The 18471-nt window shown below is 30.5% G+C and overlaps 1 protein-coding gene across 1 annotated transcript in view; it reads left to right on the forward strand.

Annotated features, from left to right (window-relative positions):
- The window catches only part of brat (tripartite motif-containing protein brain tumor), an 85798-nt gene extending 76487 nt beyond the window's left edge, over window positions 1-9311 (forward strand). The window contains exon 2 of the mRNA XM_012491343.3: window positions 5287-9311. Coding sequence (XP_012346797.1) covers window positions 5306-7702 — 2397 coding nt within the window. The 5' untranslated portion in view covers window positions 5287-5305 and the 3' untranslated portion in view covers window positions 7703-9311. The remainder of the gene's footprint in view (window positions 1-5286) is intronic.
- Window positions 9312-18471: the final 9160 nt, after the last annotated feature.

The raw sequence follows: 18471 nt of genomic DNA on the forward strand, positions 1-18471 counted from the left end.
ATACACATAAACTACGTATATTTCATATTGAATAAAAATTATACAAAAGATTTGCACAATTTCTAATCAAAAAAAAAAAAAAAAAAAAAAAAAAATAGTTACAAGATTTACATTCGTAAAAAAAATGATAGATGAAATAAATGTACACAAGCAATATTTCTATTTTATTTATTTTTTTAAAAATAAAAAAATACCTCCCCTTTAATTCTTTTGAACGTTAAACAATTATTGGAAAGCAATTAAATAACGATGCATTTATACAGTTAACTGAAAAAACAAAATGATATCGTTACATTGATACTTTATAGATATGCATCATATCCCACAATTACGCGTGTAAAAGGATACGCAATTCTACAAACCGTCTTGTCGCCTCTCGCGATTTTCTCGATGCACTTAGGCGTGATTGCTAGGTACTGGTTTACAAAGGTGGCCCAGCGAGGGGCGACAAGATTTATGGTTCGCCCTTGAGAGTGTTCTTCCCGAAGAGATCCAATCGCCTAGACAGCCGGTAGAATTAATACCGTGTCGTGTATACAGACATTGGTTTACACTGTTATAAAAACATAGAGGGCAGAATACACGGCGGCTATCTTCTTCGTCGGAAGCAGAGAGAAATAAGAAAAAAAAAAAATCAACTAGCGATCTTACATCGTCTGCATTGATTATTCTGGTTATTCTATTAACTAGAGAATATATACGATTTCAACTTGATTTTTTTTTTAACATTTAATCGTTTAACAAATGATTAATTTGTTCTTCTTTTTCCTTTTGTTTTTTAAAGACAAAATATACTTGTCTGTCAAACAATAAAAATTATGGGGAAATTGTAAATTAATTATTCTTTAATAAAATCACTTCAGACTCTGCAAACCGATATTTTATAAACTTTCATTTATATATCGAAGTTTAATTCGTTAATGAATTCGAATTTACTATATCATACTATTAAATGCAGCATATATACGGAATTATTATACCGAAAATTATTAGATACAATCGTGATAGAAACAAAATGAAATCGCAAGAAGGAAATGATGATTAAGTAAATTAAAAAAAGAGTACGATTGTTGACTAGTAAGGGATTTTCCCGATGACTCGCAAGGCTGATTCGAGACCTTTCTCGTCCAAGGTCGTAGATCGCAGCGGTCACTGCTATAGATATTCTTTTCGTCTCTTCTCCTTCTCTCCTTTTCAAGTTGGCAGCCGCTGGAGGATGGTGGTGGGGGATAGGGAGTCAATACACTTGTGGGGTCTATGAGTAGGCAAGGATCGGGAGGGAGAACGCGTCGTGGCTCAGAGGGGTGCGGTGCGGCGTGGTGCGGCGCGGCGTGACCCCTGAACGACGTTCATCGATCGGGGTGCACGCACTCTACCTTCGGCGGCACTGCGCTCTTCTATCTTACCACTTCCCCTACTCTCGCTTCCATCTTACTCTTCCCCTTTTTCTTCCTCCCCTTCTCCATTTCCGATTCACAATTTTCTATTGTTATGCCTCCTTAGAATCTTTCACGTTCAAACATTTTTTTTTTTTTTCTTCTTAATTCTCCCTCGTCAAAGAAATTAAGCGTTCGTATTGTTGGTGTTTTATAAATAAATATTTCAAAGAATATTCGAATAAATTTATTATTTTCCTAAATTTACTTGAATTATTTCCAAAAGTATATTTGATATATTCGAATATTGATATAATTTTGATTTATATATTTTTATATTTAAAATATAATATGTAAGATAACAAAATGTTTTGAAATATATTGAAATATGATATAAATCTTATGAAATGAATAATTTTTATACTTAAAATAAATCGTCTTTTAAATATTCAAGAAGGATATTAAAAAAGTTTCCATATTCCTTTTGATATATTTTTAACAGTTGGATACATTGAAAATTTTATGGTTCATTTTAGTGCATAAAATCTTATATATAAGATGTCCAAATATTTTTGCAAATTCAAACTGTATTTTTTCTTGTAAATTGTCAATATCCAAATGTTTAAATATTATAGAATAATATTTTTGTTTTTTATTTTTATTCATTTTAAACTATTTATATATTTAATTCAAATTTCTCTTCTTCTCTTATTTTCTATGATTATATATGTATATATATTTCTATCATTATATATTTGATTAAAAATTGTTTTACGAATAGAATTTTTCAAAATTCGAATCCTTTTTTATTTTTACAATTATTAAATATTGATATTGAATAACTAATATAAATAAAAAATTAAAAATTTTTTAATTATATTTAGAATAATGAAAATAAATAACTCTGAATAATACACAAATGAATATAATAGAGAAATTATATATAGATATATAATTATATAGTTATATTAAATTATATAATTAAAATATTTTATATAATATTAAAAGATTATAAAACTGTAAAATTATATTGCTATTATTATAATGATGCAATAGAAATTTATATATATTTTATGTTATATTTGTTTTCAAAAAGTATAAAATATATAATAACATATAATACATAGATACATAGATACATAATAATAAAACATACAATAAACAAATAATATAATTTATATAACAAAAATCAAAATTAAAGGATTATTTTTGTTTTTACCATGTTTACCATGTTTAAAAGTGATATATAAAAAAAATTTTAAATATAGCAATTAGATATAAAATATAATAGTGATATAATAGTGAATTAATGAATGCAAATGGAAAATAATTTGATATAAATTTAATATTAATAGTACAATTATAGTATATAGTTTTTTTTTTAAATTCCTGTTCATTTCATCACAATATAATTGAAATAAATTTCGATACTTTACATATCTTAAAATTAAGACAACAATGTTGTTGTATATTTCATTGTTCTCGAAATACATTTCTTTTGATATTCGCTACGTTAAATGTAGTTTTCCAGCGACCTCGAGTCCAAGTGCTTCCCTTAGGAGCATTCACCTTTTATCTTGGGACTCGATCGAAATTCCTGCACGAAGGTACCGCCGCGTACCAGAGAGAAGAGTAGCCCGACTTTAGAAGCATTTCCTGGAGCGGTGAAACGTTCTTTGTTTCCATCCATTCGGTTATTCGCGCATTTTACCTTCTTCCTTCCTTCTGCTTTTGCTCTTCCACCCACTTTTCCTTCCTTTACTCTCCCGTTTATTGTCCTTCTTTTAACTTTTATCCGTCCCTTGTTCCATCTTTCTTCTGTGTCTTTATACTCCGTCGTGGAATTGCGAATACGAAGGACACGTGGAACATCGTAAGTTCACCAAGCCAACTAGAAAATATACGATAACCTTCGCATTCATGACCTTGGACTCGCAGGGTACCGACCTCTTTTCTTTCTGTTCGCTGCCTTTCCCTTTTGCTCTTTTTCCTTTATCCGTCCATCTATCTACGGAAGGTTCAGGTAAAACAGGACCGTCCAGTGGAACGATTTAATTAAAGAGATGACATTTTTTCCTTGTGAATTGTTTACGAGTCATTTGGAGAAAGGAAAGGGAAACAAATGAAAAATAAAGAAAAGATAAATTTGAATTCGATTCGCGTAAATATACAACGAGAAGAAACAAGTTTCCGGTCGTGATAAATCACAATCACATCCGATGATCGATATTCTTTTCAAAGAAGAAGATAAGCAAAATTTAATAGTTGAATAGTAACATAATAATAATCGCAAATAATTTTAATGCGGTCGAGCCTGTATGAAAAACGGATCAACTAGCTATGAATAAATGTTATTTAAGCATTTTAATAAATAATTAAAGTAACTTATTTAAAATTTTTTGAGTAGTTATTTTTTCATTCATAGTCTAAATTTTTATAGATTAATTTTTGACAATAGACATGGACGATTTCACTATATTTCTAGCAGATTTTTAAATCGAGTTTTTTTTTATGTGTAACGAATCTGATTTATCTCAAACTGCTCAAATATTTTGAAAAATATGAACGATAGAAAAGATAAAAGTTGTTTGATATAAAAAAATACATTATACTATATCAATAAATTTTCTATAGATTTTAAAGATCACAGTTAACTTTAATTTTTTAAATAGGACTATTCTAATCAATACAGTTTGTTATTTTTCTACAAAAAAATATTCAAAGATATTTATATCAAAAAATCATTAGTTTAAAATTACAAAAGATTGTAATTTGAAATTTATAAAACTTATTTCATGAAAAATAAAACATTAAATAATATTTTATTGCTTATGTTTTTCTTGTCTTTCATATAATAAATTTCATTATAAATGATTAATTTTCTTTTACTGATTTTTACATGTTTAAGAGAAAGCATTAAAAGAAGCTTTATATTCATAGAAAATGCGGTACGAAATCATATATCTTTATCTAATTTTATTCAGTAATCATCAATGATATTATACTCTTTTAAAAAGATTTTGAATTATAAACATAATGATAGTTACAAAAATCGAGATTGATATATATATATAGATCCTAATTTAAAGAAAAGAACGATACAAAAGAGTAATAAAATTAGATTAAAAAATATTATTTCGAATTTATAATATTTCCTTTATCTTTATTTTACTATGATTCACATATCTGTATTCAAATATAATAATTTAAATTTTGATAATTAACATTCTTGCTATGTCATATAAGATCAGAGTTATCATGTCCGTTTAAGTATGTAGAAACATAATAAGATAGAAAATAACAGGAACTAATAATAAGACAGAATTCCGACTCTTTGGCTAACCTAACCTAACTTAACCTAATTCTGTATTATGCACTTGATAAATTTTCAAATTCAATTCTCTTTAAAATTATTTTGTAGAGAAAAAAAAATTGTATTTTATATATATGTATAGAATAATATAGAATAATTTTCTATTAACTTTATTTACTATACAATCAGTTATTAATTAAATTCACATATATTTAACAAGTTTTTAAGTTAAATTCTCAAAAATAAAAACTCAAATGAAAAATATTATTTTACATTTTCAATTTATTTTTATATTTAATTTATATATATCTTATATATAAAATCATTCTTATCTACATTCATATATCCGAAACATTTTTTTACAAATACAATGTGTAGAATAAAATGTGACTAAAATTATAATTCAATACTGAAGGTTCAACAATAATCGAATTAAAAATTAATAAAAGGGAGAGAAAAAAATTTATATAAAATTGATAGAGAAATGGAAATTGTATTTTATATTTATCAATGTTTCAAAATTGGTAATAAGGATATAATTAAAAAAAGTATAATATAAAACGATTGTTAAAGGAATGCGTTTATTTTTGTTAACAGGGATGCCGGTTGATTGAAGATGGCCTCGCCGACACTTTCGCTGGAATCGCGCGCGAATTCCATCGGATCCCTGGCCTCGCTGTCTCCGCTTACAGTGAGCGGCAGTTCTCCGCCTGCGAGCGACTCGGCGATCTGCGACGTCGACAGCTGCGACCTTTGCCTCGACTCGCAAAAACCTGGAGAGGCACCTTGCCCGCGGTGCCGATTAGGAGGCGCCGGTGGAGTTCGTTGCACCGGGTGCAAATCCACCGAATCCGACGCTGTAGCTCGTTGCTTCGACTGTGCGAATTTCCTCTGCCCTAACTGCGTGATGGCGCATCAGTTCATGCACTGCTTCGAAGGCCATCGTGTCCTCAACTTGGGCGATTCGAAACTCGAGACGGTTACCACCAGCACCGCGAATAACGAAATCCCAAAGAACAATTTGGTGATAAACAGCGGTAGCAGCAACGGCGAGAAAGTACCTTATTGCCCTCGGCATAAACAGGAATTGCTAAAATATTTTTGCCGCACTTGTACAGCGTTAGTCTGTAAGGAGTGCGCAATTACCGATCATCCTGGCCCGTTACACGATTGCGCGCACATATCCGAGGTAGGGACGCAACAACTCGAAGCGATGGCAAGAGTAGTTCAAGAATGTAGAGCAAAAGCTGCGGATGTAAGAGCCGCTGTGAAAGCAGCCGATCACGGAGCGGCACGGCTACAAGTGCAGTATCACAAAGCGCAAAATGAAATCAATGACACGTTTCAATTCTATCGATCGATGCTCGAAGAACGTAAGCAAGAATTATTGAAAGAGCTCGAATCGGTATTTTCCACGAAACAAATGTCTCTTGGCGTTCTGACGCAAAAGGCCAACGACATGGCCGATAAAATGCTTCAAACTTGCGAATTTGTCGAACGGTTAACCAAATACACCACTGTTACCGAGGTACTGATGGTGAAGAAGCTACTCGACTCGAAACTTCAACTGTTGTTGAATTATACGCCGGACATTGCCAATCAAACCGCCGATCTCGAATTCGTCAGCAATTATCAGGCGATTCAAGTAGGCGTACGAAACACGTTCGGTTACGTTCGAAGCAATAACGAGAGTAACGCCGGCCCGATTGGGAAACAACCGCCTATCGCTCGACCAACGGCACTCTCGAATAATGGTAACGGTGGAAGCAATGCCAACAATGGACCCGGTAGCGCTGGATCTTTGGGAGGTCTTCTATTAGATCGCCCTTACAGCAACGGCCTGATATCCTCCACTTCTACCTGCGCCTCGTCCACATCGCCATCGTCCTTCGATACCAACAGCACTGTCATCACCAAGCGTTTCAGTTCGGCTAATAGCCTAGGCCCATTTTCAACCACGATCAGCGATCTTAATTTGAACGGTATAAACGCGAATCCTTACGAGAAATGGAGCAACGGAGGTAGCGATGTTTATCCAGTTGTCACTACGAACGATCATTTTCCAATGCCAACGTCTGTTGCCGTTGCGGCAAATGCCGCGTCCAGTGACTCTGTTCTTGACCTTACTTCGAAACTGATGTCCGCCACAGTGATATTCCCGCCGAAGTCGCAGATCAAGCGACAGAAAATGATTTATCACTGCAAATTTGGCGAGTTCGGTGTTATGGAAGGCCAGTTTACCGAACCTTCGGGGGTGGCGGTGAACGCGCAAAATGACATTATCGTAGCCGACACGAACAATCATCGGATTCAAATATTCGATAAAGAGGGTAGATTCAAATTCCAATTTGGGGAGTGTGGTAAACGAGACGGTCAATTGCTTTATCCAAATCGGGTGGCAGTAGTGAAAACATCGGGCGACATAATTGTTACCGAACGTTCACCGACTCATCAGATACAAATATACAACCAATATGGTCAATTCGTGCGTAAATTTGGGGCAAATATATTGCAACATCCGCGCGGTGTTACGGTCGACTCGAAAGGGCGCATAGTCGTCGTCGAATGCAAAGTGATGCGCGTGATTATTTTCGACCAAGCCGGCATTGTCCTTCAGAAATTCGGATGCTCAAAACACTTAGAATTCCCGAATGGAGTAGTCGTGAACGACAAACAAGAGATCTTCATTAGCGACAATCGCGCCCATTGCGTGAAGGTGTTCAATTACGAGGGTGCCTATCTTCGACAAATCGGTGGAGAAGGGATCACCAATTACCCGATCGGGGTAGGAATCAACGCCGTAGGCGAAATACTGATAGCAGACAATCATAATAACTTCAATCTGACGATCTTCACGCAAGACGGTCAACTGGTTTCGGCCCTCGAAAGCAAAGTCAAGCATGCCCAGTGTTTCGATGTCGCATTAATGGACGATGGATCGGTCGTACTGGCCAGCAAGGATTATCGACTCTACATATATCGTTACGTACAAGTGCCGCCAATCGGCATGTAGAGTACCGAAAAATCACGACGCCGGCAACGATCGTCTAACGTCATTTTCGTCGTTGTCGTCGTCATCTTTATCGGCATTGTTTCGACGGCCATGAAACCAGGATCTCATCGATCTTTTTTTACTTATACTTGCCTATCTTCTTCTTTACCCACTTACCATCACCGCTCGTACTCACTTTACCTATCCATCTTCGCCCGCTCGACCTACTTCACTTCCGTTTTACGAGACGAGACAAAATGCAGCGCGTATGCGAGCGAAATTGCGTTGATTCGACAGCTGTCGAAATTCAAGATGACAGGCCTTATTTATACGAACACGTGCGCGTACGCCAACTAAGCGGAACGGATTCCTTCCGTCAGTAAGAAATCTCCCGTCGCGATCGTTCGAGAATTCGTTTCCGCCTAGCAGAAAGTTATACTTTCGTATATATGCGTGCCACGATGCGAAGCGAATTTCTCACTTTCGTGTGAATGAATGTGAACGTTTGAAACACGTCTTTCCGAAAACTATGGAACGAGGCTCGAAAGAAAGACAAGACACGGGGAATAAATGGGAGGGAAAATTAAGCGAAGAAGAAACGAAGAAAAATGTCTATTCGATGCTCGTACGCGACACGCACGTATACGAATCATTCTCCAAACTGCGCACGCGCACGTATATGAAATGTTCGTACAAAAAAGATAAACGCAGGCGAATTCGGGACGCCCATTTTGTTTGCGTGCATTATGTATACGCGCACGCGTGAAAAACGGAAATTCATACGAGACGTGTAAGCGCATACACGCGGAGAATTTACTTGTTAATGTTGTTATAACTGAAAATACTGTTGTTGTTGTTTAGTTGTAGAGCTCGCCGCCGCTAGTCACTCCATTCTCACCCTCCTCATCCAGATTTTTCTCCCCTTTCAACCCGATATTCACCCTCTCTCCTACGTTACATCTCCTTTTTCCATGAAAATTGAATCCCCGATCAAAACCCCTCTCCCTTCCGGTTTTCCTTTTCATCCCCTTCTCGATCGAAAAACCGCGAGAAGCATTTATTTCTCAATATCTCAGATATTTATCACGTTTCTGCACGTATTTTTTCTAAGTCGTGCAAACGAACGTGCTACCCGTCCGGTTTTGACATGATGATTTATTTTTTTTTAACTACCTAAACTCTTTGGGTTTAATTTTGGACTTATCTTAATCGCGTTTAATGACAGTTATCGTTGAACAATCATACATTTTACTATGACCCAAAGCGAAATAATTTTGTTACCGACATCATCGATTCGTAGAGACCGATATGCGAGAGCTTGTTTCGTTGCTCTCTCTTCTCCTCTCATGTGCGTACGTGATTGAAAAATAACGCAGAGTATTCGATCGATATTCTACACGTTTGCATTGCCTTGAATTATTACATAAATCAAAGAATGATAATTGACAATATTGAATTACCGTCGTTGTCAAATGTGTGTCCGTTTATTAAGTTTTCACTTATCTTTGAAAGTATTTTCATCAACGGACAATGCTGTATCCATGTTTTTATTATTATTATTATTATTATTATTATTATTATTATTATTATTATTATTATTATTATTATATCTTCTCCAAATCCTTCTTTATCTTTATGTGTCATTTATTTCTTATTTTTTTTTTTAGATGGTTAAGTAGATGTTCTTTTTTATACATATTTATATGTATATTTCTCTTTTTCATATCAACGGAGATTCGTCTTAATCTATGATTTTAAGTATGACAATGATGATAATCCATTTTACTTATTCCGATTCATCTCATCTTTGTTCTTTAATTGTTTTTCTTTTACTTTATTTCCTTTGTTTTGTTAATGTATTTTTTTTCGTCTTTTCTTTTTTTTTTTTTTTTTTTTTTTTTACATATGTTTAAGTCTTTTTTTCTTTCCTTTGAACAAATGTGATTACAAAATCCGCGTTAATTATGTATTTTTTGTATGATTTATCTTTCATTTTCTTGATCCGAAACCTGTTATCGTAAAGGAAGATGAGAGATTATAAAGAATATGCTCGAAAAGACTGAGAACGTTCTTTCATTCGCAAGTTGAGCTTTTACGTAATCAAAAAAAAAGAAAAGAAAATTGTATATCACAAAGAATTGCATTGCAGCGATAAACATTGCAAAATCCACACAATATCTTCTCGTCTTCCTTGATCGATCTTCGAGATAACTTTGCAAGGATGTTCGATCGATATGATATCAACCATAAATTCTCGATGCAAATATTTCTTCAATATTCCAACAAAAACGGTAAGAAACTTGTAAAAAAAATTTGTTTCTCAGTCGGTCGAACATTTTATTTCGATTTTTTATTCTGATCTGTAATTGTAGTGGTGTTACTATAGCGAGTAGAGCCTTAGTGAATTGTAGTAAAATGATATAACGAGTTACTTTAACGGTTCTTCCTATTCTTTTTCGCAGTCTTTTCGTTGATATTGTTTTTCTTCTCCTCTACTTTTAATTCTTATTTGAAACCAGCTCCTATTTTGAAAGCACTTTATACGAACGTTATCGCGATCGTAAACGAATCACTATTGTGGTCACTACTATTGTCAATTACTTTCCTACTTCGAAATGTTACTCCTTTCTTTAGTATGACCAGTAAATATGTTGCGCTAGTAGCTTTTTGAACTTGAATGAATAGTATTAATATATTTTGTTGGATGAATCGATGATGATAGAAGTCTTGGACGTCCAATCTAGAATCTTCATCACGATTTCCTGCATGTTTACTATTAAAATATTTTTTATTATTATTATTATTATTATTATTATTACTACTATTATTATTATTATCATTATCATTATTACTATTACTATTACCATTACTATTATTATTACTATTATTATTGTTTATAATCATTATCAGTGTCATTATCACTATTATTATCACTATAACTATCATCATGATTATTATTATTATTGTTGATTATTATTATTGTTTATCATTACCATTTTTATTATTATTACTATTGAGTATTACTATTTATTATTATTATTATTATTATTATTATTATTATTATTATTATTATTATTATCATTATTATTATTATTAATTCTTTATTATTATCATTATTGTCATTTTTATTGATTATTATTATTGATTATTATTATTATTATTTTTATTGTTATTATTATTATTATCATTAATTATCATATCAATAACTGATTATTTTATCATTATTATTATTATTATTATTATTATTATTATTATTATTATTATTAATTATTTTCAATTATTACTATTATTATCAATTATTATCAATTATCAATTATATTATTATTATTATTATTATTATTATTTATTTATTTTGATTATTATTATCGTCATCATAATTATCATTAATTGTTATTATCAATTATTAATTATTATTATCAGTATCAATTATTATCAGTTAGTAATTATTATTATTACCATTATTATTAATTATTATTATCAATTATATTATTATTATTATTATTATTATTGTTTATTATTATCATTATCATTAATTATTTATTAGTATTATTATTATTATTTATTATTATTATTATTATTATTATTATTTATTTTTATTTTTATTATCTTCATCATAATTATCATTAATTGTTATTATCAATTACTAATTATTATTATTATCAGTATCAATTATTATCAATTAGTAATCATTATTATTATCATTATTATTAATTATTATTATCAATTATTATTATTATTATTATTATTATTATTGTTTATTATTATCATTATCATTAATTATTTATTATTATTATTATTATCATTATTAATTATTTTTTTATTATTATTTTTATTTTTATCTATTCATTTAAACGCCTCATTGCCAGAGGTTGTAGAAGCGTTATAATTTTTAAAATATATCTTTAATAATGATCTTATTATTTAATATACATATGTAACGAGAGGTTAGCTGGCGTTCTTCGAAAAGTACAAAACCATGAATTACTGAGGATCTTCCAAAAATGGTGTAAAATAATTTCCCTTTTTTTTTTCTTTTTATTCGATTGAAATTATTTGTGCGAATAATCCTTTTAGATTACTCGAAAGTTATGGAAAGTCATGAAGCCGGTTCGTAATTTTCGAGACATCGATCAAATCGAAACTTTGTTGAAATTGTGATAGTCGTCTTTCCAGTTTGCGAAATTGTTGTTATATTTCTTGACCTCTTTATTCTTCTGTTTTTTTTTTTTTTTTTACGATGATTGATTTTTCTGTTATTTTATATATGAACTTTTTTATCGCAAAACTATATCGACATCATTCAAATTTTCAAATGAAGTTTAGGGATATTTGCGCGGATAGTTTCGAACGATATAGCGATATTGTTGAAATAATAATCAATGTTTAACGAGTTAGACTAAATATGAAGTCAGTTTAAATCGTTAAATAGTACTTAGTTAATCAATAAATAGATAATATATGAATTACGTATCTTGATTTGTAATAAGTTCGATTAATTAATTCCTCTTAAAAATAACTCGACATTAAGAATATAACCTTTTTCTTTTTTTAATGATAAATCTATTCTCATTATTAATTCGTAATCATATAAATACTAACAAATTATCGATGAGATTTTGTGCTGTGAAATAGGGTTGTGTTACGAACACTTTTAATTTCTAAAATCCTCATACTTTCCCACGGTGAAATCATATTAAAGAAATTAGTGAGAGAAGGAAGGAAAGTTGATAAGAAATTCATGATAGAAGATCCTTAATAATTCGTTGTCACGGTATCACTCGCTATCAATTCGATTCGAGGTTTTTGCTTGAAGTTATTTCTTTAAACATCTTTTGACGCCAGATGCACTCGACGATCAGCAACCGACGTTCTTTTGCTGATTCGTGCATTTTTTTTTTTTTTTTTTTTTTTTTTTTTATTTCATTTTCTCTCTTATTCATCCGACGAGATATAGAGACGATATAATTGGTTGATTCATCTTTCCTTTCCAGAGTTTTCAATGGGTGGAAGAAGATGACGCGAATCAGTTATTTATATCGGTCAGTTTACCGTTATATGAAAAAATAACGAAAGTATTGGATTCATTGTCGAAGTTTCGTGATAATTGTAGTCTTGTATATGTTTGCAGTATTCTAGCCAGTTTTGACACGACGATGATAGGTTAAATAAGTTAAATAAGAATAAGAACGAAAGTTAAAATCAAATTTGGAAAAGTGTAAAGAGAATTGAAGGAAGGAATAATCGGTTAATATACATCGAAATTCTTCGCAAATTATTCTCTAAATAACATTTTCAAAAATAATAAGAAATTTCATTTTTATTCAGTTCTTTAGTTCGTAATTACATTTTTTCATATCGGTTTTCATTTTTTTTTTCTTTTCAGTGAATACTATGAAAAAACATTTTCAAATCTTAAATATTGTAAAATTATTAATTCTTTTTTCTACGAAAAATGAAGAAAATTTATTCCATCAAGATCTGCATCACAACATATCTGTCCACTAGTATTTAAATCGCGTTTTAATTCGTAGTTATTAATATATTATTATCCATATTATTATTATTTTTTTATTTTATTATTACTATTGCTATTATTATTATTACTATTACTATTATTATTATTATTATTATCGATTAATTATTGTATAATATAATTATTATTATCGCGTTTATTACTATTGTATGTAGACAAAATGGAAATTGAAATGATACGATGCCACTTGCCAGCTAGCCATCACTACCATTTTTTTCTCTCGTCACTTTTTTTTTAGTTTCTTCAAGAGATACGATCGAAATAAAGAAAGATATCACTTTGATACGCATTATTTCCAAAGTAAGGAATGAGATGTACACGTATGTATGTGTGTCTGAGTGTTTTCCGAATGTGCGCGCGTTGTTTGCATCGAATATGATGGATGATAACGAAACACTAGAAGAAACGAACATGCGAGACTCTCTTCTTTTTTTTTTGTACTGGTTTGTTATGTTATTTTTTTTAGATGATACAACTCGATTGTTCTTAATTTAAATGTAAATCGTATTTTTGTTTGTTTTTTTAGTTATTTTTTGTTGTAAAATGCTTTTTAATAATATTTTCAGTTCACATTACATCAGTTTTTTTTCTCTCTCACCTTACTTTTTCTTACACACTCATTCGCTTCTCCATATCCCCTTCTTTTTTCTCTTCCTCAACAAACCTTTTTTCCCTCTTTTTTTTTCCGTTCAAGCTTAATCGAATAAATTTCAATATGAAATATCGAACTCAATTAATTGAATTTAACTTATACTTTTATCAATTATTCGCGACTTCTCTTTTATCGATACCAAATTAGTCAATACAATTTAGTCGATACAATTTTTATATTTTGATTATAATTATATGCAATAATGTAGTATCGAAATTAATTTAAGTTGTTTCTAATATATGAAAATTAAATTATTGTTGATGGATGATAATTTAAAAATAATTTTTCGACTAAATTATAATTATTTCGAGAAAAGAGAAATTCGAATCAATCAATTGTAAAGTTTTTTCGATAAAAAATTTTTGTAGCTTTGTTTGATGAAGCTTGAATTAAATTACCATTGCGTTCCTTGACAATCCTAGTAGAGAGGCCCTATTATAGTAAAGAATTAGCTAGTAATAGATTTTACGATAATTATTCTTTGAAATATGTCTTCGTTACAAAATTCAATTGTATTGCGCTGACTTTCCTTTTTTTTGTTGTTGATATTTTCTGAAATTTCTCAGCATATTCGATTATGAAAGTTCTCACTCGTAAACTGAAAATGAAAGGAAAAAAAAAAGAGATAATGAAGGTAATGAAATGACATATATTGAAAATAAAATTATTTGTAACGAAGACATTGCTTGTAGCATGCATATATTTAACAGCAACAAATGCGTGTGTGTGTTTTTTCATTATTTTGCTTGCACGCGATAAATTTTTGCGCGTTTTCCGATATTAACTTTTCATTCGTTAAAACAAAATGGACTGAATAATAATTTGAATTTAAGAAATTGACAGTTTTAAAAAAAAGTATTTTCAACCTATATACATATATAAGATAACTATATAAAAGAACCAAATATCAAAATTTAAAGAATGAAATAAAAGATTATTTTATAAATACGAGATATTTGTATCGTATTTGTAAAATATATGTCACAGACAATTTGTTAAAAAAACTGATTTATGTAAATGCAAATGATATCGTATCACATGTTTAATACACGATTTCAAAATACTTATAACACTTTGACAATAAAATAATATTGTTTAAATTAACAAAATACTTTTAACTTTGAAAATTTGTATTTTTATTTACACCATTAATTTTATCTTAATTGTTACATTGAAATGATGTAATATGTATATATTATAAAATCTTAAATTGGCAATATTTAAACTCTTTCTTTTTTTTTTACTAAAAATTTTCTAATATTAATAAAACAAGATATATATTAAATGACCAATGTTAAAATTTTTAATCAATTTAATTGAATTAATCTTTTCTATCTTGTCTAGAGCACTAAGAAAATTCATTGATACAAATATCGTTCTTTTTTCTACCAACTTTGGAAACAATAAAAATTACCGAATGAAAAGTTAATGAAATAGATGTATAAAGAAATAAAAGAGCTAATGGGTAAAAAAATCCGAATATAATAAATAATTGACCCGAGTCTTTACGATGCTCGACGATGTCGATTACCAGAAATTAATATTAAAAAAAAAAGAAAAAAAAAAACAAAAAAAATAACGACTTTTAGATACCTATAGCGGATTGTAGATGTCGTATAATATATTTTTGTACGTTCGCAATGTGTGCATTTATGGCGGCCGCGTCGAGCATCGTTGAAGAACGGAGAACGAGAGGTGAAGAGAGAGGCAGAAAAAGAGCTTCCTTCTGTGACAACAAAAAATAAATTATCATAGAAATATGATGTGCTATCTAGAAAATGGTTTCCCGTAGTAAATGATCGTTTTAACTTTAAGAGAGAAGAAAAGATATAGAGAAGTGATGGGCGCATGTAAAGGAACTTTGACGAACAATAAATTAATTTTCATCGATAATGGCGTGCGGCGACTCTGTACGTAATTCAGACAAGAGAAAAAAAAAAAAAAAAAAAAAAAGAAAGAAACAATGAAAGCAAAAAGTTATACTCTCCCGGGCCCAAGTAATGTTATTTTATGGAAGAGAAAAACGAAAAACAAAGAGACGACTAAAGTGAGATGATGTGAAAGTGTTATGTAAGTAAAAATGTGTGTGCGTGCGTGTATGTAAAAGAAAAGAGAGAAAGAGAGAAAGAGAGAGAGAGAGAGAGAGAGAGACTGGGAAAGAAATGAAAGAAATACAAGTATGCGTAATATGCGTGAATGGGGAAAAAAAAAATCAGTGAGGATAAATTTGTATGATTGAAAGCATTATTTTTAACTAAAAAAAAAAAAAAAAAGATAATTACTCCAAATATTGTTGCATGCTTAGTTATCGTATTATAGTCGAAAATGACATTTTAACGCTAATGAAGTATAACAATTGTAAGAAACTAAATGAAACAAAAATGAAATCGATCGAATAGCAGCGACGAAACTCTCCGTGTCGCGATACGGTTTCAACAGTGCCGATCGATTCTTTCTTAAATCGCAAGCGGTATACACGTATTAATTACTATTATACATGTATATCAATTATATACAATTATTATTATCATTATCATTATTATCATTATTATCATTATTATTATTATTATTATTATTATTATTATTATTATTATTATTATTAACATTACGGTTATTGTTATCACCATCATCGTCATTATTATGATTATTATTATTATTATTACTGCTACTAACGCAATTACAATTATCAAAACGGTGTATAAATATGCGTGACGTATAAATCGATGGTTGATAAAACATTCCGAGAATACACAAATCGAAAAGATTTCACAAACAGCAACAGTTGTATGTTACGGTGCCACAAAGCATCAAACATTATTCCATTAAACTTTAATAATTTATTCGATTTTATGCTCGGAACGGCAAGTCTGTGAAAAAGATTTGATCACTTTAGATAACAAGATTTAGAGCATAATGTTCTGTTTCGATTTAATCCGTTCTTGAATGAGATCTCGAGTAAATTTTGAGGTTAGGTATCTCAAGATATCGATTACACACTATTGCCATGATTGATGCAATGCAAAAGGAATATTCAAATGAGTGAAAAATCTTATCTGTTTTCATAATAATTTTTATTTCGGATCATTAAACTCTCACAAATCGTTGAGAAAAAAAAAAAAAATAGAAGTATTCTATAAAAAACTTGTAAGCTTATCGTTAAAAATTTTTTATTACAAAACAATATCATTTTCAATTATATCAAAATAGCTGTATTCATATATAATACGTTTGCATTTTTTAATCTATTTTCATCAGATATTTGAGTTTTCTAAAAAAAAAATTTTTTAAATTCCGCTCTTTTCTATTCTCAACGATTGTCAACTTTCGTTTTCAATCAAATACGAATAAAACTAATGTTGTCCCAAGACCAAGATAATACATAATACAAAATAATAAAAAATAAATCTGTCCATTCTGAATTGGATATGATTTTCGATTCAAATGGAATCGATTTCAAAAAATTGAAGGGAATATTTTTTAACATCTAGGTATCCATCTAAAAGGTACCAAGGCCAAAAAGTTTCTTATTCTTATATTTAATGGCAGTGCGAAGTGTACGAAATTCTCCTGCGTTCTTCATATCGTTCGCGTATACATTCTAATCTGTCGTACGATCATGGAATCATATATACAAAAAAAAATATTGGAAACGTTACAATGTATCGATGATGTACTCAGTTGCAAAAGCCATTATTGTGCATTAAAAGAGATCAGATTGCATTGGTCGAGTGATAAGTAGGATAAGAGAACGTAATTCACGATTTAGGGAACGTGATCATTTTCACAAACGTAAAAAATGTATTTTTAAAAAAATGTAAGGAGATCCATTGTGGTGTCTGATTTTAGTTACGTGGGATGTGAAAAAAGTAAAAGGAAAAGTTCTTCCTTACGTAAAATAGAGGAATCGAAGAGGAATACCGAGCGGTCGCCGCTTAATGAAACTGACAAATCAAAATATCTTTTCCATTCGCTTATCCTCACACTCTTTTTATCAAAGTTGCGTGACATGAAGGAACGAAACGAATACAATTTTACTTAACTTACTTGTTAAAGAAACGAAAATGGAGGATGGATTTTACGATTTTATATCGCATCGCATCGCATGCATCCGTTGAACGATTTAGGTTTCAAAGGTGAGCTATATCCTTACTTGAAACCTCTGACAGAGGTGAGACAGGTAGCGTTATTTTCTGAAAATCGCTTAGTGAACAAGATTCGTTTATCGAAAGATGATACCTCGTCGAGGAAGAGATTGGCAAAATTGGCGAAACAACTCTTCACCGATTCTCTCGTTTTAGCGTTCGTTACGTTCATCTCTTCGCTCGGTCTTTTCTCATTTAGGAGAAAATTAGAAAAAAGGACGAGGAACAGGACAAGAGGTAATAAAGTTGGAAGGAGAAGGGAAATATCGAGGATAAAGGATGGAAAAAAGGAAGGGTCGAGTAGGTTTATCGAGTAGGATCCGTTGATTATTGTACAGTCATGTAGTGCGGTGTGTGTTATAAGTTAAGGTACATTTCGTAGGATTATAAATGTCGATTGTTTCTAACACGTAAGAAAATATATAATATAATATAAATAGCTTTGACAGGGGTGAAAAATGTG

The sequence above is a fragment of the Apis florea genome, unplaced genomic scaffold (genome assembly GCF_048593485.1).
Source record: "Apis florea isolate Af1SG1 unplaced genomic scaffold, ASM4859348v1 contig_3078_pilon, whole genome shotgun sequence".
Lineage (NCBI taxonomy): Eukaryota > Metazoa > Arthropoda > Insecta > Hymenoptera > Apidae > Apis > Apis florea.